General features: G+C 39.6%; 1 protein-coding gene across 2 annotated transcripts in view; it reads right to left on the bottom strand.

Annotated features, from left to right (window-relative positions):
• Positions 1-24,847, bottom strand: part of aopep (aminopeptidase O (putative)) — a 93,270-nt gene that overhangs the window by 63,390 nt on the left and 5,033 nt on the right. The window contains exons 2-7 of one of the 2 annotated variants that reach the window (XM_084390387.1): positions 19,484-20,269; positions 17,675-17,841; positions 17,426-17,570; positions 14,995-15,261; positions 1,232-1,421; positions 293-399 (exon numbers count right to left, since the gene is read on the bottom strand). In XM_084390387.1, coding sequence (XP_084246513.1) covers positions 293-399; positions 1,232-1,421; positions 14,995-15,261; positions 17,426-17,570; positions 17,675-17,841; positions 19,484-20,223 — 1,616 coding nt within the window. In that variant the 5' untranslated portion in view covers positions 20,224-20,269. Of the gene's footprint in view, positions 1-292; positions 400-1,231; positions 1,422-14,994; positions 15,262-17,425; positions 17,571-17,674; positions 17,842-19,483; positions 20,386-24,847 lie in introns of both variants that reach the window. The other variant, XM_084390386.1, reaches the window with a different exon arrangement.

The following is a 24,847-nucleotide window of genomic DNA, read 5'->3' as shown; positions in this document are numbered from 1 at the left end:
TAAAGAGAAATGTCAGAGGAGCTTGAGTTTGTTGACTAGCCCTATTTGATTACAAATACTATTTTAATTACAAAACACTACTTTAAGCCAACTTTGTAACTGAGAAACATGTTAGTTCCAAAACTTCTCTTAAAAATGAACTTGTTCTATCGTGGCCTTTTGTATGTGCAGATGATGGATAAGCCCTTGTATGAGGAGTATTGAGAGTATATGCACTTAGAGATTGAAAGTTAGAGAAGGAAAGCAAAGCAATGAGAGAGAGAGAGACAGAGACAGACATGGCCAATCATACCTGAGGACCTGCAGCTCTACTTCAGAGTTCTGTAACTCATCGCTCAGTCTCCTCCAGCGTAGCAGAGCTTTTAACTGTCTCTGCTCCTCAGCCTCTCTACAACCAAACTGGGGAAGACAAAAAAAGTGAACAAAACAAATCAAACAACTGCAAATTAAGTGAGTCTAAACACAAAAGTTTCATTTTAAAGGTGAAGTGTGTCATTTCTGCACCACTAGCGTCATCAAATGGAACTAACTATTGTTTTCAGGGAACAGATGTCCTCAAATACTCCCCCATCAGCAATTGGTCAGACAAAAAGATTTGGTTAAGCCAGCACGTCTGTTGTCGGGCTGTACAGGATGCTCCAAAAAAAGAAAGAAAAATGTTTTGATACCACCAAAAAGCCCCAGAGTTTATACTCTTCAGGGAAATCAATCTATGAATGACCTACTGATAGCAGTATCTGCATATTGAACCGGGATAAGAGAAAGTAATTTAAAACATCAATAAAATTACACACTTCAGCTTTAAATGCAGCTTGTTGAATCTTAAGACATATTGGAAACATTCCATTAGCACAACAATAGTTTTCAATTCAGAACCGGTAAACACAGATTATAAATACATTCTGAATGAAGTGAAGTTCTGTGTTGATGCGGCGCACAATCACACTTCACAAGCTTGAGTTTGTGTCTCATTATTAGCTATCTCAGTCATTACAGGAAGTGAAGTCTTCCAGTTAATGCAGAAAATTCCATTTAATTTTAAACTCATTTTACACTCTGACCAGTCAGCAAGTGCTCTAATAGGTGTGTAATGAATTTTGGTAAGCGTACTGCATAAGATTCTTTCTTTTTTTTGGGAGATTTACTGTTTGAGAGGTGAAGGGGGGGTAAAAGGATGAGAACTTAGATTGGCAGCACGTAAGTGTTCAAAGATTCAACTTTATCGTGATACCTTCTGAACGTGGTTCCAGAACGCATCCTCTAAATAAGTGGCAAAACCCTCGCTGATCCATTCTTCCGTCCAATCCCGTGCTCCAATGGCCAGCCCGAACCAGGAATGGGCGATTTCATGGCACAATCTTGCCCCACAGAGGTTCCTCTCACCCGTTAGCACGCTTTGAGACAGGAACATGATATGTGGACTAGAAAACAAAAGAAAGATTTATTTTACCATTTAAAAGGGGAAGAAACTTAAAAAACAGACTAGGATTAGACGCCATGGTTGTACTGTAATTGGTCTACAAACAAATCATTGGTTATAATGTAACTGCGGGTGCTGAGAGCTCAGAGCTCTGACTTCAGCTCTGATCTAGTTATAACATGTTATAAAACTCAGCCACCCTGAAAGAACATCAAAGTGTGGGATTTTCTCTGCCGTAGACATACTATCGTTAAGGAGGTGGAGCTTTCAGCCAAAATGAGGCCTGTTTGCTGCCAGTGGATTTCAGAGTAGCCACCCGTGCCGCACCCTTCACCAAACAATCCGGGTGCATTTGCTAATAGCAGCAAATTACAAGGCGTATAACCGTCATCAGATGTTACCGGGAAAAGTTCCACTGTGAAATGTGCTGAACGACAACACTGGAAACTGGAAAAAATGTCAACCGTAAGATAAGGCTCTTTCAATTGTGTAAGAAAAAACACAACCTCAGGATTCAGACTGCACATAAAACCAAATGAAATATAGTATTGTTTGCCTCCTCACCCGAAATTACCTTGAGTGACCTTTTCAACCAGATAGCCTTGTGTTTCGTACAGCAAATGGGCTGTTATCAAGACCATGTTCCAAACAAAGTTCCTACGAGTCAGGAAAAACAAACCCGTTTCTTTTGTGTCCTAAGGCTTTGGTTTGGCCACATAATGGTTTTCAAATGTGACACATACTGTCGTAGATAGCCGCAAGCGCTTTTCTTCCCCTCACAAAATGAAGCTGATAAAATAATCTGAGGTGTTTTATGTATGCCTTTTTACCTTTTCAGCCAGACGTTCACCTTGCCTGGGTCTGGAAAGAGTTTTTTTTCTTCCCTACTGTTGCTTTCTTTACACAATGACCACAGCGACAAGCAGGAAATCAATAAAAAGGTTGGCCATGACTCTTAAGTTGAAGGTGGCAGGTGTGCCTTTCATTCACACTGTTATGGTTCCCAGAAGTCATCGATATGTTATTTTAGCGGGATTCTGTGTGCCCAAAGAGGTCTCTAAAGTAGAGCTGAGCGACTTTGAAAAAAGCCCTGTTTCTGGATATAGATGACAGAAAATGTCCAACACTGTTAAAGAGAAGTGGTAAACAACAGAAGCTTGTTCTTTAAAGGTGGACACTGTTCAAATGCCAGGAAAAAGGGATTTCTTTAGTAGCCACAGAACCTTCTTTTCAGATGTGAAGCACCAGAGTCTGTTCACTGACCGTCTAATGCATAATTCTCACAAAATGGGAAAGTAGTTTCCCAATATAGAAATCTCTAACCTGATTGGAATAAGGTTGACAGTTGACACAACAACTTATTAAATAATAACTGGATTTGCCTCAAATTGAACAGACAGACAGACAGACAGACAGATATAGACCATCCAAGTAAAAGTTGGATCCAAAACTGGATCCAGTAGTTCATCCAAGACTGAACTACATAGGTTCTCTTTTACTGATGTCACACACAAGCAAACACATGTAAGTCAATAAACCAAAAATTCCTGGAGGATATCTGTACTAAAATATTTAAGAATCACGTCTTTTCACCAGAGAACAGAACATATCACCACCTGCCCTGTAATTACCAGAGGAAACACTAAAAGTGGAATGTAATGGTTCAGATTTCAAACATGGCAAAATCATCATCATACTCTCAACATGGAATGTCATGGAGGTTATGGAGGAGGAAAACTTGGTGGGAATAAATCATTCCCCATCTACAATAAGCCTAATTGTGTTTATTGGTACCCTGCCTAATTACATTATCTTTTTCCGGTAAAAATATTTAAACATACAAGATAACAAGATAAAGCTACTTGAGAAGCAAAATTGCTTAAAGGGACAGTTCACAGATAAATTAAGTTTGTCATCATTTACTCACCCTCATGTCATTCCAAACCTGCTTGACATTTTTCTTTTGTGAACACACAAAACAATATTGGACCCCATTGGATTTCATTGTAGGGACCAACACAAACAAACAAAAACAGAAGAAAAAGAAGAAAAGCCCAAAAAAAATCAAAAAAATTATGCCAGTCTTGTTTTTGTGAAATCATACTAAATGACCTAGATACTGAAGTGACGCTCATCCTTATCTAGTGCAGTACAATAGTTGAATAAAACAAAGATAATTGGCATATTTTTAACAAGAAAATATTATTTCAGTCTTTATCCTTCACAATTTCACATTTAATTTATCTTGGTAGTTATTTATAAAATTTACTAGCGATTTCTGAGTGAAAATTTTATGTATGAATGGATGTTAATTGAACTATATTTGGCCTAGGAATTGTATGTGAATTTAAGACTTCAATGCATTATGTCATGTATACTTGAGACAGCAAAACCGACTGTTGCTCAATTATTGATTATTGCTCAACAATTGCACATTGTAACTCTAAAAAGCTGAAAAGGTAAGAAGAACACTTTTAAACTACATCATACAGTGATAGAAAAGCACTAAAGGGCACCAGCCTCCAACAAATGGGTAGTTATGCCCCTGAATTCAGATCATTAACCACTAGGCAATGAGCAACTCCCAATGAGAAGTGTATGAGCTAGTGCCATTTCAGACATTCAAAGCCATATTTATCTTCACCCCCCGTCTCCTCAAAGTGGCTCCATAATGTGCTGCCTGCACTTATTCTTTCTCTTTGTCTCTTATTTAATTTCCCACTCTCCTCAGTCTGATTGCATGAGCTTATTATAGATGGAAAACCCTGGAAGAACCTCGCAGAACAAACCTGATCTACCACAGTCCCTTTTCTTCCTGGCTTTCAGGCTTTAATGGGTGGTATTCCTGTCTAGACTGTAGATTAAGTTGTGGAGCTGCAAAATGAGGTGTGATTCTCTCTGTAGGCCCTGTGGGGCTCCTTTTTGCATGCCAGACCTTTTTAGGACAGATCACATGTGTCAAACATGTAAATCCTGGGAATAAATACCCACACACAGAGGCCGCTGCAGTGCAGAGACTATCAGGATTTGTGGCGCACGCTCCATGAAGCAAACGCAGCCTGTTGCAGATCACAACAACAATGCAATCCATATGTAGACGTTCTACCTACCATACGAATGGGAAATCTGGAAAATAGACCCACGCTCGCGTCGCTGCTGATGTTTATCGCAGAGTGCCTCATGGCACCATTTTAACTTGATTGCTCCACATTAACGTTACAGAGGATTGCTGAAGAGCGTTCGTAAACCAAGCCGGAGGCGCTCATCAGCGCCAGAAAAACCATCCGGACTGAGAAGCAGCAGCAGATGTTTATGCAAAGCTTACAGTGTGCAAGGCCCCATTATGTGAGCTTCCTTCCAACGTTCAAAGCTATCTTATGAGTGAAGTCATTGGTTGAGAATGCAGAATTCTGGCACGCGTGGAATGCAGGACACTGAAAAAAAGACAAAATGAAATCAAACTTGACCCCGTTTACTTTCTTAATACAATATATTTGTCTTTGTAATCTTTCATAAAAATATAACTATAACAACACTGGAACAACTTTCTTTTTTTCAACTGATGTCATAGATCCCTCTTATTTTTCAGTCTCCTCTGATCCACCCACTCTATATTTTGTGCTCATTTAAAATCTTGCTTCACCCAAAAATGTAAGAATAATGCATATACACAGCCACACACACATACAAACGCATGCACGCACGCAAACACACAACAATAACAATCAATTCCTGATGGATAAAATTATACAGTAAAAGTCTCAACCAACAATTTTTTCTCATTGAATATTCTATTTCACTCAGAAACGCATCAGATTACACAACTCTGCCAACCAGGGTTATAATAGTTGACTAAAACAAAAAACATTAAAAAAAACATTCTGTTACTTGAAATAAAATAAATGTTTAATAAAATAAATAAATAAATAAAGCTATCAGCTATCCAGCTATCAGAAGCAGTATGCATGTTCAACTCAAAATAAAAAAAAATTAAGTAAAGTTGTATTTGACAACTGAAAATCCAGAATGGATGACTTAATCACCAAAGGTCAACAGCAAAAACACGTGTACATGAAGTCAGATTAAATATATAAAGTGTATTTGTATTATTTAATGTAATATTTCATTGTAAACATTTGAGAACACACTCAAATATATTTGTATTATTAATTTCAGAGACAACAGTCTACATAAAATTAAGTTTCTATTGTGACTTTAGCTGGTTAACCAGTGTCAATTTCTTGTTCTTGTTTAGAAGTGCTTTTGCAAATCTCTCTCCAGCTTTTATCCTGACTCCACTGGCAGGATGATTAGCTTGAATCTAGCAATAACACCCTCTCCTAGTGTGCAACAGACTTCTAAAGATTCTTTGTGCTTGGATTTGTTATATTTGTGTCTGGTCGGAGGTCTGGGGGAAGAAAGGCAGCTTTCTTGGCTCGGAGAATCAGATTAAACGCAATGGCAGGCGCTATTACAGTGTCATCAAGTGATTCAGTATACACATAGCAGGGACATCTGCCCAGTCTTTGAATGGCCTCATCCATTCTGGATTTTCGTGTGGTAGATGCTCCTCCAGGGATGCTGGGTAATGGCTCCCCACCTCACACTTTGCTCTAGTTTACCAGCCTCTACTGCCACTCCTACTGCCTTAAATCAGCCCCAGGGCCAAATAAACTCTCTCCGTGCCATACAGATTTGATTCATTTAGAGGCACGTTCTGTCCCACACAGCAAAATCCATTTGTTTTCTTATATAGCTCTCTACTTACAGTGGAGAATATGAGTCTGGTCTGAAACTGGAGCGAGAGACTCCATCCACACCAACGCAGACTTTTGGAATCAACCTGTCAATGAAGACGTGGCGGGAAAAAAAGGGGTAGGCTATGACTCAGGCTGGATTTCCAGAAAGGGGTTAAGTATGAGACGAAGGAAGCATGGGCTGCTGATAACAACGCAGGAATGTAGTACTAATAACAACCTGTTTTCTAAATCGGATGCTGCTTATTTACATTTAAAGAAAGAAGAGGGGATTTACGGCACACGTGGGTCCAGGCGGGGAGATCTGGAAGGTGAAAAAGCACCTAATGATTTCAAAACAGCCTAATAAAGTCAAAAATCTAGAAATATATCTGCCTTTTAAACATGCTTCCCTGTCCTCCAGGTGCAGGCATGCTCTGAATTCTTTTGCTCGTGGTGGCTTTTTTACACACGCAGCCAAAGGAGGGACAGAAAACCCTCTCTGTGGACTCTCGGCAGAGAAAAACATCTCATCCCTGACAATTTGATTAACAGCCATCTTTCGTGCCAAAGTCCCCCTGGTCTGAAAGATGCTCTCTGTCACACACTTCTTAGGTTACTCAGCAATCAGAGAGGAGTGAAACAAGAAAGTAAAGCGAGAGAGAGAGAGGGAGCGAAAAGAAAGAGCGAGAGAAAGGGCTATTTAAGTGGTGTTATCTCAGCCTTCCGAGCTCCTTGGCTATTCCAGCACATTCCAAAAGCTTCACATCCGTCGTCCACATTACACTCCGCACCCATGGGACTCCACTTTCCTTTCCCCATATGGTCATTTTAAGGCTAAAGGAAGGGCATGTCAGCAAATAAATGAGTTTGGTACTATATAGATATTACAATGGGTTAAGTGCTACCTGTAACCACTAAAAAAACTAAAAACTGAGCCAGAGTCTCCAATTACAAACCAAAGTAATGCTGAAAAGTGGCACTACCTCATTGTTTGGGACATTCATGTGTGGCCCAATCAGAATATCTAATCAGACCTTCCCACTCGGTAGAAAAAAACATAATATTTGACCAATTTCGACAACCAAAAGCAGAGGCAGCCTGATTATAATAAGAGCATTTCATGCAGCCAGAAACTCGCCGATATTAAAATGTGAGCCTACATTTAAATAATGTTTTTGCTTTTTCATTACCCCTGGTCCACATAATGCCTGTGTTATTCAGAACTTCAAAATCCAATCATTTATTTCATGGTGTTGTAATCTAACATACTCTGGTGAGTCAGAACGTTTGGAGGATGATTAATTCGCCCTTAAACATTTCGAATCCCGAATTTGTCGCATGTGGGTGGTGCATGTTTCTAAAACTGGTAAAAATTGTATATTGTTTTGTTAATCTTTGGAGAGTTTACATAATCATAACTCCGCTGAATACCAAAATCACTTCAAAGTCCTAAATCACGTTGTCCTACCCTGCGTAATATATGTACCAAAAAGCGTGTGCGAGTGCAGCTCTTGAACAGCAAACACAGCACCTCTGGGAAACAAACTTCTTCTTTATTCCTTCTATGCAATTGCTGACTACCTGTTCAGGTGGTGAAATATGAAGAGTAGGTTGCCCCCAGGCTGAAGGTCTCTACTTCTCTGGGCAGAACATACCACCTGCTCTTTCCTCCAACAAATAGTCAACATGAAAAGCATTTTTGCCCCCAAAACTGCTCAAATCCAGATGGAGCACATAATTCACTTATATACAGTAGAATGACAGATGTGTGATAATTTGGACTTTTCTAGGAATACTTCAGGTTCAATAAAAGCTCAAAGAACAGCATTTGATGCATAATGTTTTTTACCATAACAAATCATTTTAATGTGTCCATCATTCTCTTTTTAAAAACAGAAGAAGATAAAAATAGAGGTTAATCTGAGGCACTTACAATGATAAAAAATATCACTTAAAGAAGAAATGTATACTGTAGCTAATAATAGTTAAAGCACTTCTATTCTTATGTTAAAGCTTGTCAATTATTTGAGCCGTAAAGCCGTTGAACAGTTGTTTTAGGTTTGTAGGATTTACATCATGGCAACAAAATGATAAAATTGGATATAACTTTACACAGAAAAGGTAAGCCATTTTTTTCCCACACTAAGTTCATGTTAACACACATATTATTATTGTCTTGTGGCTATCCTAAGACAGTGAGTATTTTAATGGTTATGGATTGGCCCCATTCACTTCCATTGTGAGTGCCTCAAAAAAGTTGAAATGCAGGTTGAATTTAATTTGTGGTATTCAACTTTGTAACAGCCATCTGCCCTGTAAATTGAGCTTAAGTTGTACTGAACCCGGGACATTCCTTTAAGCTGTGAAGAGCTAGTGAGATTTTTAAGGCATGATTCTGCATATCCCCCCACCCCACGCTCTCCTCGGGTGCCAGTCCAAACCGCCTCAGAGTTCAGACAGATCTAACAGGCTATATAAGGTCAAATGCTAGTCTAAGCAGCAGAGTAATTGCCAAGTAATTGACCGAGATGAGCTATTTATATAGTGTAAAAGTACACAAAATGCACTTCAAGTGGGTTGGCAATTACTCATGAGAACGTCTGGATGCATACTATTGAGCATGCCTTTGGTGTGAGAGACCCGGGTTCGAATCCACTGTGAGACACCAATGTGTCCCTGAGCAAGACACTTAACCCCTAGTTGCTCCAGAGGCGTGCGACCTCTGACATATATAGCAATTGTAAGTCGCTTTGGATAAAAGCGTCAGCTAAATGAATAAATGTAAATGTAAATGAGCAGGAACATCCCAGAATTCCTTTAACCTGTCTCTCTACTAATTATTTATGTGGACATATCTGAATCTCTCCCAAAAGCACTACTGATGGTGGTGGTGTGCTTGTCTTAACACACAGCAACAATCCAATTATGACTTAATTGGCAGCTGCAACAATACAGCTTTGGATTCTACATAAAAGACATCAGTAAATAAAGCTATTACCCACCTACTGTCACTAAACACCTTACATCATTGACATAGCGTGGGAAAACACAATGAAATAAGATTTCTCTAAGCTGCAGAAGCCCTCAGTCTCGCAGAAAAGCAGCCGATGCCCATATTTGCACATCTGGCATATGAAGTATTCCAACTATGTCCTGCTGTGGCGTAAAAGAGGTGTTAAGGGACAGAAAGTGAGCGCCTTCAAAGTTGAGGAAAGTGCTGTGCCCTTCCTCTGAAGATCTGAAGATAGGAGCATCTTGTGTTTACGTCATCACCTCGTGGCCGTCACAGCCCAGAAACTTCCCTACGTGATCGGTCAGCCATACACAGGATGGAAGTGTGATGATGTTCCTCGCAGTAATATTTCCTCAAGCTTCAAAAAGCCTGTCATCAGATTCTAGGACTTCACGAATAAGACTCAGAGGAATCGAGCCAAGAATAACGTCCCGGCGGGATTGCTGTTTTTTTCTGCACTGGGACAGCAGTCATTCGGGTATTTGGGAGGAAGCACAGCGCACACTATCAGGCCTGGCCTTTCTTGACTTCTTAATCTTTACTTCCTTCCCTCCAGAGAACCACCAGCAGCACCACTTGTATGTCCAAAGCTCCAGCTGCAAATGAACAAGCATGATATAAAAGCAGATATTGGCTTGGCCCCAAGGATTTGGGCCCACATACTTCCCAATTTTCAGATTAAACAGCTCCTGTCTCTGAAGTAGTTCCAGGAGCGAATGGCTTTTGTTGCTGGAAATAATCAACACATCCTCTCCCACATCCTGGGGGATCGGCATCTCAAAGTGCCCCTCTCCTGGCCCCAAATGTACTTTGTTGATCACACTTTTTCGCTCTGATTTGTGCTTCAAGAATGGCCTGGAGGACTGTACCATTCCCTAGAGAAGGGGCGGCCGACTGTCTCCTGCTGTGATCCGTACAGGGCAAAGGACAGGGAGTATGAGTATCCGTTTCTCTCGCACACAGACATATTTCTGTCATCCACTGGCAGTTTTTGCAAGGAGGCTACTAAAACCAGGCTGTAATAAACGGTGAGTTAACTAAATTGTCTCCAGAGTCCAGACCAAAAAAAAAACCTGCAGTCCTGAGTCCTGTGCATCACATTAGCTCAAGCAGAAAAGGAGTAACTAATTCAGGAAAAGAAAAACACAGGAGTGACCGCTGTTAAGATGCATGCCCAGTGCTAATTAGAATGTGACATTTTCTCTCTGTGAATGGCTGGAACCAGCCTGGGGCACTGGGTAATGACCTCATATCCTGTGGAATACTTATTCCTGGACAAGGAGATGGTGGGAAATACAGGAAGACCTGTGGTCACCTTTCTTACTAGTGTTTGCTTATATCCAAAGCGATTGCTTCACTGAAAACTGTGCAATGCCTGAAATTCCACATCGAATTCTGGTTAAGGAATGATTTTAAGAAAACAGAGCTTGGTATACTTTAAACACAAACAAAAACACAGTGCACGCATACGATTTATTGAGCATTTCCTGAACAGTGACCTTCCTGAGCAGTGTAAGGAAAATAAGTTTCACTGCAGCCATTTAAACAGATCCAACAGGTTCTCACCACCTAAAGCCACCCAGACTACTAAACAAACAGCATGGTTAGCCAAAAAGAGCATTTAAATCGGTCAATTCATAAAAAATGTGGCGTGCTGGAGGGCAATGCCCAAAAGGAATCAGTGGGAACAGCTGCCAAGCAATGGCTTGAAATCTATGTTTCACTTCTAAAAACCTTAATAAGACAGGTCAGTGTTTTAGTTTACCACTGTTGATGAGATACTACTGATACATATATGCGTATGCAGTGTTAACTAACATGAGACTGAGAGGGAGTGTGCAAAAACTGGCGAAAACCAGTTTTTCTGTAAGTTGTTTTCACTGAAAAATAACTGCAATTATGTTTTAAAACAAAACAATTCAGCCAGAAATTATCATGTAATAATCCTCATTTTGTTTCAAATCTGTACGACTTTCTTTTTTCCATGAAACACATAAGGAGACATTTTAGAAAAATGTCCTGGTCACTGTTTTCCATGCAATAATGATGAAAAGAATACAATGCACCAAAAAGCTTCAGAAAACTTCGAATAAAATGCATGAATTTTATGGACCACATTTATGATATTGTATGATTTGTAGAGCATTTTGTCCATTTTCAGAATCAGAATCAGAATCAGAATCAGAAAGAGCTTTATTGCCAAGTGTGCTTGCACCCACAAGGAATTTTTCTTGGTACTGAAGCTTCCAGTGCACATATACAAATACAAATACAACAAGAACACAGTAATACAAATTCTAAGAATGAAAATATATAAAAAATAAATAAAAATAGTATAAAAGTAAAAAAGTAGGGTCACAGTTGGGTTTAGTCTGAATAAACATTTACAGATTATGAACATATTTACAGTATTTTGAGTAGTATGAATAATATAAATATCACCTGAATTAGAGAATATTACACTAGACAGTGGGAGTCTAGCGCATGTTACAGATTATAAACATATTTACAGTATTTTGAGTAGTATGAATAATATAGATATAAATATCACCTGAGTTTATTGCACTAGACAGTGGGAGTATTGCACTTACAGGCATATGCTTTGGGGGGCATGTTAAGTGTTCAGAAGGGAAATGGCCTGTGGAAAGAAACTGTTCCTGTGCCTGGAAGTTCTTGTGGCCAGTGATCTGTGTCGCCGTCCTGACGGTAACAGTTCAAACAGGGGGTGTCCAGGGTGAGTGGAGTCTGTGATGATTTTACCTGCTCTCTTCCTCACTCTGGAAGAGTACAGGTCCTGGAGGGTTGGCAGGGGGGCACCAATAATCCTCTCTGCAGTCCGGACTGTCCGTTGTAGTCTCCTGATGTCCGATTTGGTAGCTGAACCAAACCAGACAGTGATGGAAGTGCTTAAGACAGACTCAATGACGGCTGAGTAGAACTGGATCAGCAGCTCCTGTGGCAGATTGAACTTCTTCAGCTGGCGAAGGAAGTACAGTCTCTGCTGGGCCTTTTTCACAATGGAGTCAATGTGATTTGCCCACTTCAGGTCCTGGGAGATGGTAGAGCCCAGGAACCTGAATGACTCCACTGCTTCCACAGTGCTGTTCATGATGGTGAGAGGGGGGAGTGCTGGGGTGTTTCTCCTGAAGTCCACGATCATCTCCACTGTTTTGAGCGTGTTCAGCTCAAGGTTGTTATAACTGCACCAGACAGCCAGCTGTTCAACCCCCAGTCTGTAAGCAGACTCGTCACCATTTTGGATGAGACCGATGACAGTGGTGTCGTCTGCAAATTTCAGGAGCTTGACAGAGGGGTCTTTAGAAGTGCAGTCATTAGTGTACAGGGAGAAGAGCAGTGGGGAGAGAACGCACCCTTGGGGGGCGCCAGTGCTGATGGTGAGGGTCCTGGATGTGAGTTTCCCCAGTCTCACTAGCTGCTGCCGGTCCGTCAGGAAGCTGGAGATCCACTGACAGATTGTGGATGGCATGGAGAGCTGAGTCAGTTTGGCTGTGAGAAGATCAGGCATGATGGTATTGAAGGCCGAACTGAAGTCCACGAATAAGATCCGTGCATAAGTCCCAGGTCTGTCAAGATGTTGCAGGATATAGTGCAGTCCCATGTTGACTGCATCATCCACAGACCTGTTTGCTCTGTAAGCAAACTGAAGGGGATCCATCAGGGGTCCGGTGATGTCCTTCAGATAGGCCAACACCAGTCTTTCAAACGACTTCATGACCACAGACGTGAGAGCGACAGGTCTGTAGTCATTAAGTCCAGTGATTTTAGTTTTTTTGGGAACCGGAATGATAGTGGAGCGTTTGAAGCAGCAGGGAACTTCACACTGCTCCAATGATCTGTTGAAGATCTGCGTGAAGACTGGGGCCAGTTGGTCAGCACAGGCTTTTAGACAAGCAGATGAGATGCCGTCTGGGCCTGAAGCTTTCCTAGTCTTCTGTTTTTTGAAGACTCTGCTCACGTCCTCCACACAGACCTTAAGCTCAGGTTGGATGGCAGAAGGGGGGAGGAGAGGGGTTGCAGGAGGTGATGGTGGATGTGTGAAGTGCACATCAGGGCGGGTGTGAGGTGTGAGTCTGGGCTTCTCAAACCTGCAATAGAATGCATTGAGAGTGTCAGCCAGTTGTTGATTCTCCACAGATGGGGGGGATGGTGATTTGTAGTTGGTGATGTTCCTCAGGCCTCTCCAGACTGATGCCGGGTCGTTGGCTGAAAACTGGTTTTTCAGCTTTTCAGAGTAGCTTCTTTTAGCAACTCTGATCTCCTTTGTCAGTTTGTTTCTGGCCTGGTTATACAAGATTTTATCCCCACTTCTGTAAGCATCCTCTTTGGCATGACGAAGCTGTTTGAGTTTCCCAGTAAACCATGGTTTATCATTAGTGAATGATAAGAATGTCCTGGTAGGAATGCATGTATCCTCACAGAAACTGATATATGATGTTACAGTATCTGTGAGCTCATCCAGATCGGTGGCTGCAGCTTCAAAAACAGTCCAATCAGTGCAATCGAAGCAGGCCTGTAGATCCTGCTCTGCTTCGTTGGTCCATCTTTTTACAGTCCTTAATACAGGTTTAGCTGATTTCAGTTTCTGCCTGTAGGTCGGTATAAGATGAACCAAACAGTGATCAGAGAGCCCCAAAGCTGCCCGTGGGACGGAGTGATACGCATTCTTTATCGTGGTGTAACAGTGGTCCAATATATTACTGTCTCTGGTAGGACATGTAACATGCTGTCTGTATTTTGGCAGTTCACGGGAGAGATTTGCTTTGTTAAAATCCCCAAGAATGATTAAAAGAGAGTCTGGGTACCTTTGTTCCATTTCAGCTATATGTTCAGCCAGCTGTTGTAGCGCCGCGCTCACACACGCGTCTGGAGGAATGTAAACATTCGCGAGAATGAATGAGGAAAACTCCCGCGGCGAGTAGAAAGGTTTACAGTTTATGAAATGCACCTCTAAATTAGGAGAGCACATCTTCTTCAGTGTTGTTACATCTGAACACCAACTTTCGTTAATGTAGAAACACAATCCACCACCTCTCGTTTTCCCCGTTAGTTCCGCGATGCGATCCGCTCGGAACAGCTGGAAGCCCGGCAGATGTAGTGCGTTGTCCGGTATGGCTTCACTCAGCCAGGTTTCAGTGAAGCACAGAGCAGCGGAGTTTAAAAAGTCCTTATTAGTGCGGGTGAGGAGAAGAAGTTCGTCCATTTTGTTAGGAAGAGATCGGAGATTCGCAAGATGAATACTGGGTAGTGCAGTGCGGAGGCCGCGCTCGCGGAGTTTAACCAGCGCGCCGGCGCGCTTCCCGCGTTTGCGTCTGACCGCGCGTTTTAACAACACCGCTGCGCCTCCAACGAGAATGTCCAGTAAAACGTCTGAGTAATCAAAATCTGTAAAAAACTTGTCTGGTGTGTGTTTCCTAATGTCCAGAAGTTCGTCTTTGGTGAAACTGATAGGAAAAGAATGACTAAACGCAGAACAAACGAACAAAAACAACACAATGACTGGAGAGCTCCACACCGAGGCAGCCATCCGCGGCGCCATCTTGAATGGAATTTTAAAGTTTTGAAACATTTTTAACATTTATTCATTGCAATCGCACAGAAAAAAAAAAATCTCCTTTTGCATTCCAAGGATGAAAGTAAGTGGGGGGATTTGTAAATCATGACATTCCTTTAAGTAGCCAAACAGGGGATAAAACGGATCAGTTCAGTTCTACCTCTACACATTATTTATGATTGCTGCACACTACAGATCAAACTAAATATTATTATTTCAGAATCACATTTGAGATAAATGCACCACTTACCTGGCCATGCCCAGACTGGAGAACCCTGAGGGAACAATGAGCACATCTAGACGTGAGAATGGATGGACACCAAGAAGAGAGTGAGCTGCGGTCATACAGAGAGGCAGTAGGGGTAGAACCATATCCTTTGCCTTTTGCAGGTGGCAGGGTGGGGCAAATACCCGGTGAGGAATAACAGTCTGTGTCCTAGCAGCCCTAAGCATGAAGCGACAGGGATAATCCACGTGGGAGCAAACATATTGCTGATCAGCGCTGTCCAAAGAAAGACTGCAAAACAGAGAAACATGCCAATATTAACGCAGAATACACTATAAAGAGTATTAGTTGTAGGCTTTGATTCAGCATATAGTAAACAAGAATCAACACAGTCAATAATCTACTGTATATATGCAAGGAACCCAAGTCCGATCACAATTCAGTATGCAGATAGATGAGAAGGAAGACCATTATTCCATTAGCAATGTAATATGCAAATATTGTGACATTTAAAGCTACACTGTGTAGATCACTCCCATCTAGCGGTGATATTGTTTATGACAACCAACTGAATATTACTTTCTAGCCCCTCCCATTCCGAGGGCGTTTTAACTCCTACGGTGGCCGTATTAATTCAAATCTGCCGGCAGTCGCGAGTAATCTCCCCCTCGCATTCGTCTCGGTGCCACTGAGTGTAAAAACGCGAAAGGCGAAGCTTGGATTTCCAGGTATGTCCCTCTTTGGCTGATGTATTTTCAAGATGGAGGCTGCCGCCATTCGAGCAACTCGCTCGTATGTATTCTAAATGGCAGATTCTACGCTTACGAGAATACTTGATTAGTTGGTAGAAGTAATTACACATTAATGAGCACATATCATTTTGAAAGAACAAAGTGTTTTTTTTCTAAGAATCAACTTAAAAAATTACACAGTGTAGCTTTAATCAATGTCATCACTAGACTACATAAAAAGAAACAATTCTGCATTTGTTTTATCACTGTTTTTACTTTGGAAAGTATTTGGAAACCTATAAAACCGGGATGTATGATAGAGATGTGTGTATATTATTGGAATGTAATAAACATAATAACTTTTTTCCTTATTTATTTTATAAGGAATATAGAAGTGCACTCTTTGCAAACCAAATTTAGCACAAAAAAAAAACAAAAAAAAAAACCTTTAAATTATACACCTTTGGAACAAACTAAAAACAAAATTATACATACACCTTTGGAACAAACTAAAAACAAAACAAACAAAAAAAGCAGTGGAAACATGTTTTAAAAGTAACGTTAGGGCTGCGCGAACAAATAGATATTATCGAGATCGCGATAAAATTTACGTCGATAACGACGACAAGCTGTGGACATTTTTACTCGACATGGATTAATCTAACAGCCTATCACACAGCAGAAAAAAACGCGACATCAGCAAGTCAGTGTGCTAATACGTTTTGTCTGATACACAAACTCACTCACATGTGACGCTCACAGTGTTTTCAGCGTCTATACCGTCTCAATATGTGCAGACCTGAACACATAAACTTCACCTCCAAAGCTGCTTTGAGAGTCACTTTACAAGCTTTTCACCGTTTAATTTGAGAAAAACTACCGTCAGTTACACACTGAAACTAAAAATGAAACATTTTCACGACAACCCGTCAAAATAAAAGTTCGGATTAACTTAAGAAATTATGACTGAAATATATCACTACTGTATACTAAAATGTACTTCTCAAAGTAATAATAATAATATTAATATTTCTAAGGAATATCATACAACCAAGATATTTTTTCATCCATGTTTAAAATGTATACACTGTTGTACAGTATCTTATTTGACAAATAAATAAAATTGCAATGTTTTGTTGTAAATTAATGTTGTATTTTCATTTGATTACATTTTAAAAACTCTATTAAATTGTTAAATTTTATATACATTTGTATTAAATAATAAAACTGAATTTCTCATGCAATATCATTCTGTTTATTCTAAGCGCGTGCTTGTCTGAAGCTTTAATACAGAGCTTGTTACAGCAGGATGGAATCTGATTGGCTGTCAATGTTTTTATCGTGCATTGGCTGGATAATATCGTTCTGAAAGTGATTCCAAAAATATAATTTCTCTGTGCCATTATCGTTATAGCTGTGGTGTCGGAGGCGGCTATTCTTTAATATTGAGAATGATTTTTAGATTTTTTAAATATTGGTGTGAACAGGCCTTAATGGGTTTAGATTTTTGGGTGAACTAACACTTTAATGTTATGGTAATACCTCTTGTTCTTGTGGCATTGAATGAAAATGTATCAATGTCATTGGGAGATTTTCAAATCTTAAAAACTGTCCAATTTGCCAAAATAATAAGCTACCGAAGATCTCCAAAATCTACAAAAAAGCCTGACCAGTCAATATTTTTTTCTAGACTTACACTTAGTCACATCACATAAACAACATACCTGGGTACTTTGACACAAGTTTCGTCTGTCTTTTCCACCTCAAAGTTGGGAACGTTTACTCCAGCCTCTAGCCATTGCCCTACTGCTATGGTAAAGGTAGAGGCTGGCATTGGCATCGTAACATAATAATTCCACTGCAGAAAACCTGAACGGAGTAGAGAAAAGACTTCAGAATTTTCCATAATAAGATTATTGCACTAAATTACACCTCTGTGATTATGAACTGCTGAATTAGGGTTTCAACTGTACCTGTCTCTGTAGGCTTAGAAAAGGCTTCATTTTCCCCACTCATAAGAACAGTGTAATCGCACGGAGCTCTCACACATGCTTGCCACGTTGACATGGCAACAGGTGGCTCCTGGCATGGGAAGAGGGCTCTGTTGTTGATGGGCGAGCCCATGGTATATACACAGCATCTAAATGATAAGGATGGGTATAAATATAGTCTTTTACTCTATGCCAGTGTTTCTTGCTATGCTATTCAGAGATGGTGCTAAATCTAAAGCCTCGCAGCACTGAGATGTGAGAATGTGAGAAGATAAAAAAAAATAATCTGAGAAGATAAAAAAAAAGGTTGTTACAACAATACCAAGAAAACATTTTTGCAGGTTGCACGGCTTACAGCTTGATCCGTGTAGTCTGATTCATGAACAAGTAACTCTTTTAAAACGGTTATTTTTAGTGAATCAAAAACATACAGCGCAACCAGTGTTGTCCGATTCACGAACAAATGACGCCAATCCTTTTAATGAATCATTCAAAAGATTCACGAACTTTGGAATTTTTTGTTTTAATCAATCTAACGAATGCTTCACTGAATTAACTCACTTGAAATGTCACAGCAGTTACTGAATAAACATTGTTATCATTACTTTTACTGATGGAATTTTATGTGTAATTTAAAAAATAGAAGTATTCCTGTAATGTACCAGGAGGGTTCTCTTTAAAAGAGGGGTTTTGTGCCATAATAGAGTCATTTTGGATCCCCAAGGAACCTTTAAACAGTTATTAACCCTTGTCCTTTTTTTTTTTTTTTTCATGTTTTGTTTTTTTGTTGATAATTTTGTCTTTGCCAACTGCATAAATGTTGGCACAAATGTGTATTTTTATTGTAATTTTACTATTTCACCCCCATTTCCTTTAATAAATCTATTTTACACTATATATACACAAAATAGTTACAAGTCCCAATTGAAACCCATTAAAACTGCAATTTTGAATCCCAGTTGATTTGTAATAGCCATTTAACTATAAAAAAACTACTTTCATTCTGTTGGCAAGGCTTCAAAAAAAAATAAATTATTGGATAAAATAGAGCCAATTTGATAAATTATGCAACTATAATTGTGTGGGTGTGCTGCTATGAATGTCAGAGTGTGGTTTGTATGTGTGTAAGAATTTTTTTTTTGTGCATGTAATATTTGAGAGAGAAAAACTCTACTGTAGTGCAAATCACAAATCCAACCACTGTGTGTGCCAGTGAAGCTTTGCTGGCATCTAACGGGGAAAATTTGGTACTGCGCCCAAGCAAAATCTTATTATCATGCAGATATCAACCTCAAATTTGGAACACAACTTGTTTAGATTGATGGCTTTGATTTTCTAGCAGTTTTAGAGTACAACATGTTTAAAAAAATATAGATATTTTATATAAAAAATATATATACTTCAATATATACTTTTTTTTTTACTTCATCAATAATCTGCCAAGGGTCTTCTTTAAAATGAGAATGAGCTTCAAATTTTTAAGACAGTTTTTTGACACAGACATTTTTGCCCAGAGTAACTTTTTTAAATTGAGGGTTAAGTGAGCTATTTTTATTTTTATTTTCTTAGCACGAAGAAGAACCATTTTCTCACTATAAAGAATATTTTGTGGATTGGAAAGATCTTATGGATGTTAAAAGATCTTCACTGAACCATAGATACCAATTAAAGACCTTTATTTTTAAGAGTGTATAATTTACAGCATTAGCTGATGCGGCAAAAAGGACATTATAAGTCTGAATGAATGCAGGCCTAGTTGTTGGTGCATGTAAATATAAACATGGTTGGTACCTGCTATCCTGGTCTTTTGTCCACCTCACAGAACCACCTGTGGGCTTAGTTTCGTACCAGATTCTGACAGCAGACGGGAAGTCATGAGGGGAGCAAACCCCTTCCTTCTTGACCTGAAGACTCCACTGGTCCACGTGGAACCGTAGAGGTTGTGCATTTAGGACGGTAGGGGAACGGCTGCACTGAAGGTACAGCTCGTGCTGCGATCTCCAGCAGACTGAAGGCATAGAGACCAGCCTCTGTACCAGACTGGATGACGGATGATCCGCGTTTGCATACCGATGGTCTATGTCAAGTTTCTTTAAATTAGATACTGTAGTTACATCCAGCTCTTCCACTTTTGACACCATCAGGTCACAACAATCCAGCACCAAGGTGAATTCTTCACTATCATCACCCCAAAAGACATCACTGACATAATTTCCTCCACTCAATCGTGATGGTTCCTCAGGGGGTATCAACTCATTTGGCTCAGGTGTGATGGAGGAACTTACGTCATGTTTAGATGACACCTGAGATATGTTTTGCGCCTCTGTGTTTGATACAGATCCCGGTTCACCTTGTTTGCAGGAACCAATAGCGGGCTCCAGAAACAGAACAATGCTGCCACCAATGACCTTCCTTTGAAAGTGAACAGTGAGGTCAAGCACATAGTGTCGGACGAGCATATGGTTGGTGTTAGCCCGCAGGGGCAGGTCATCTTTATTAGGATCCAGATCAACATCAGGGTTACTTTCCATAACTGATGGGGATGTTCTTTAAGCAGGAACAGATCTTGAAACCAGACTGAAATATCATTAGGAATAATGTTAACAGAATGGCATTTGTAAAAAATTATTCGGGCTCTCACAAAAATTCCACTCGTTATTCAGTCTGCATCTGGTCCTGAGGCATTTAATAGCCTGCAATTATGAATGTTAAAGAAAATATTACTTGAATGAATCTATTTAAGGTAAATATACAATCTCACCATTAAACAGCAATACTGATACTTAAGATAGACCTCTTGAATAGCATAAACAACCCCAGGCCATCATACATTCTATTATTCAGTATTATCCTAAATAATTACATGGGTAGTTGACATGAAATTTCAAGCAGTGTGACATGCTATACTTTTAAAACTATTTTGAACAATATTTATATGGGGAGAACAAGTATTTGATACACTGCCGATTTTGCAGGTTTTCCCACTTACAAAGCATGTAGAAGTCTGTAATTTTTATCATAGGTACTCTTCAACTGTGAGTGACGGAATCTAAAACAAAAATCCAGAAAATCACATTGTATGAATTTTAAGTAATTAATTTGCATTTTATTGCATGACATAAGTATTTGATACATCAGAAAAGCAGAACTTAATATTTGGAACAGAAACCTCTGTTTGCAATTACAGAGATCATACGTTTCCTGTAGTTCTTGACCAGGTTTGCACACACTGCAGCAGGGATTTTGGCCCACTTCTCCATACAGACCTTCTCCAGATCCTTCAGGTTTCGGGGCTGTCGCTGGGCAATACGGACTTTCAGCTCCCTCCAAAGATTTTCTATTGGGTTCAGGTCTGGAGACTGGCTAGGCCACTCCAGGACCTTGAGATGCTTCTTACGGAGCCACTCCTTAGTTGCCCTGGCTGTGTGTTTCGGGTCGTTGTCATGCTGGAAGACCAGGCCACGACCCATCTTCAATGCTCTTACTGAGGGAAGGAGGTTGTTGGCCAAGATCTCGCGATACATGGCCCCATCCATCCTCCCCTCAATATGGTGCAGTCGTCCTGTCCCCTTTGCAGAAAAGCATCCCCAAAGAATGAGGTTTCCACCTCCATGCTTCACGGTTGGGATGGTGTTCTTGGGGTTGTACTCATCCTTCTTCTTCCTCCAAACACGCCGAGTGGAGTTTAGACCAAAAAGCTCTATTTTTGTCTCATCAGACCACATGACCTTCTCCCATTCCTCCTCTGGATCATCCAGATGGTCATTGGCAAACTTCAGACGGACCTGGACATGCGCTAGCTTGAGCAGGGAGACCTTGCGTGCGCTGCAGGATTTTAATCCATGACGGCGTAGTGTGTTACTAATGGTTTTCTTTGAGACTGTGGTCCCAGCTCTCTTCAGGTCATTGACCAGGTCCTGCCGTGTAGTTCTGGGCTGATCCCTCACCTTCCTCATGATCATTGATGCCCCACGAGGTGAGATCTTGCATGGTGCCCCAGACCAAGGGAGATTGACCATCATCTTGAACTTCTTCCATTTTCTAATAATTGCGCCAACAGTTGTTGCCTTCTCACCAAGCTGCTTGCGTATTGTCCTGTAGCCCATCCCAGCCTTGTGCAGGTCTACAATTTTATCCCTGATGTCATTACACAGCTCTCTGGTCTTGGCCATTGTGGAGAGGTTGGAGTCTGTTTGATTGAGTGTGTGGACAGGTGTCTTTTATACAGGTAACAAATTCAAAAAGGTGCAGTTAATACAGGTAATGAGTGGAGAACAGGAGAGCTTCTTAAAGAAAAACTAACAGGTCTGTGAGAGCCGGAATTATTACTGGTTGGTAGGTGATCAAATACTTATGTCATGCAATAAAATGCATACACTGTGATTTTCTGGATTTTTGTTTTAGATTCCGTCTCTCACAGTTGAAGTATACATATGATAAAAAATTAGACCTCTACATGCTTTGTAAGTAGGAAAACCTGCAAAATCGGTATATAATTATTATATATATATATATATATTATATTATATTAAAAAAGAATATATAATTAGTATAATGCATGCAGTTTTTATAACCTCATATGAACTGGAATGTTAAATTGTATTATACATAAAAAAATAAATAAAAAAAAAACATTTAATTGACGTTCAAAGGGTCTTGCCATAGGATTATTTAAAGGGATAGATCACCCATAGAAATTCTGTCAAAACTCACTTGACCATGTTTTTCTTTCTTTTGAGGAACATAAATTTTGATATTTTGAGAAATGTTGTTAAACAAATAATTTTGGTGAACATTTACTTCCATTGTATGGACAAAAAAATTATAATGACAATTTACTGTGATAAAAAACAAAACAAATGGAAGTTACAGCAAAAAAAAAAAACACTTTCCATTACACACACACATACATAACTTAAACAAAAACCTTGATGACGTATGAAAAAGTTCATGTCTATGCTATTTGTGAACTATCAAAATAAAGATTTTTACTAAGAACAAGAGCAATGTTTCAGTATTTCATTGTCTTACAACTGAGCTGACATTTAAAGAGTAGATTAAACTCCCCTTTAGACTCTTGAAGTGTACACTTGTGTTCTCTTTCGGTGCAAATGGGAAATATAATACTGTAAGTGGTTCTTAAAGTGACAATTTACAACCAGAGGCCCATAATTAGGTATTAAATCACTCACTTATAGACACTTCCATCAAACACTGTAAATAACCCTTTAAGATAAATACTACTCTCTAGGTGATGACTATAGGCAATCCATTCATATTCATTATTTCAAAGCAGTTGTTCTCAATTCTGGAGTAGCCTAACCCAGCACTGCACATTTTGGATATCTTCTTTAGAGCTTTTCAGTTTGTAGCCCTAAATCCTGGAAGGTTTTTCAGTCACAGTGGGTTTTTATAATGGGCGTTATTGGGCGATTTTGATTCGCGAGTAATAGCCTACATAGGGACAGATTTACTAACAGCTTGCACCAGCACAAACCCTGTTTTGGCATTAAAAAACTATGGTCAAGATTTACTTAAGACACAATTATTTTTTGGGCTGACCTTATTGCATATGCATTTATGTAGGAGTTTCACTTTCAGACGCAGAATTTTATGGAAGAGTATTTAAATTAATCATGCAAGGTGATTTAAAAAGGTTTGCGCTAGTCAATTTACTGGTATTTGCGCCATTATTTAACACCCAAGCATGTCTTAAACCAGACGCTAGTTCGCTCTGCTCTCTGTAGATTGTGTTGGTCATTATGGAAATGATCCGGATGCATTTGTGTTCTTTCATTTGCACATGGTCAGTAGATCAAGCATCAAACTTTCTTAGTAGTTTAGTTTAGTAAATCTGGCCCATAGTCTGTAGTTACTAGTTAACATTACTGTTACGTTTTCTTCTACACCACATTGTAGTCCAAATATAGCAATATCTAAGCAACATTTTAGGTTAAAACACAGTGACTTCAAAATTCCTGTTTAAAGTTGCGATGAAACGACAGTAGTTACAGACCATTCATTCCATACTGTGACGTACATCAGAGTAAAGCGGATTATTCACACACATGACCAGCGTCGGCCAATGGTGAGCCTATGTTCTGACATACAACCCAAGTGCTGCGCTGTTACACTACATGAACTCACTCAGAGGCCCACACGGAAGAAAAAGAATAGTTGAATAAAGTCGTTATTTTTGTGCACAAAAAGTATTCTCTAGTCACTTGGACTATTTTAACGATGTCTTTACTAACTTTTCTGGGCTGGCAGATGAAATTACATAGTAGCCTATGAAGGAGTGAGACAGCTCTCAGATTTCATAAAAATAATCTTTTTTTGAAAATATTATACGATTTTAAAAATCTTTTAGTGTGGCCCCAGCTTCAGATGACATTCTCAGATACTGCGATTTCATTGTAATCCTTCTCACAACATCACTAAATTCACCATTAACTACCCACCTGAACAGTTTATGAAGTTGTATATGGTATCATTGTAATCCTTGACTATCAAAACATAGTGGTGGACAGACATCAAATTTTCCATGTTATCATGTTTGGTTCAGGAGATATAATACAAAATACATAATTCAGTTATGGCGGAAAGCAAAATGGCCGCCACGAGGCATTTTTGCAATGGCCGCAAATTGTTAATGTGTACCAAGTTTCATGCTTTTATGAAAAAGTGAACATAATTTTCACATCACCTGGACTACTGGGAAAGGAGTTGTAAATGGCAGTGAAGCAATGCAACTGATGCCTTAAGTCATATGACAATGAAAACAAGGCACTATTTTCAGATTTCATTCACACTGCATACATTCATACTGTAGAACATACTTTTGTAATAGTTGTGAAATTTGTTGTACACTGTTAGACTTTTCTGTAATTTCTACAGTTATTTACTTTAAATCCCCCAGTATTATACTGCTATTTCTCTTTACAGTAAATAACTGTGATTCCAATTGCATCATGGGAATTTTCTGTGACGTCTAACACCACATACAGAGACTTACTGTATTTTTTAAATTAGCTGTATACTACTGTATTTGACGTAACTGCCTCTCTGGCTGGCACCATTCCACCGTGCTTTTTATTTCCTAATTTTTGCCTTACACCGCGTGTCTACAACGCTATAATACCCAGAGGCTGTCTA

Source organism: Rutilus rutilus (genome assembly GCF_951802725.1).
Source record: "Rutilus rutilus genome assembly, chromosome: 19".
NCBI classification, from domain to species: Eukaryota; Metazoa; Chordata; class Actinopteri; order Cypriniformes; family Leuciscidae; genus Rutilus; species Rutilus rutilus.
The sequence above is the reverse complement of the archived record's forward strand: the minus strand, read 5'-3'. Positions and strand labels throughout refer to the sequence as shown.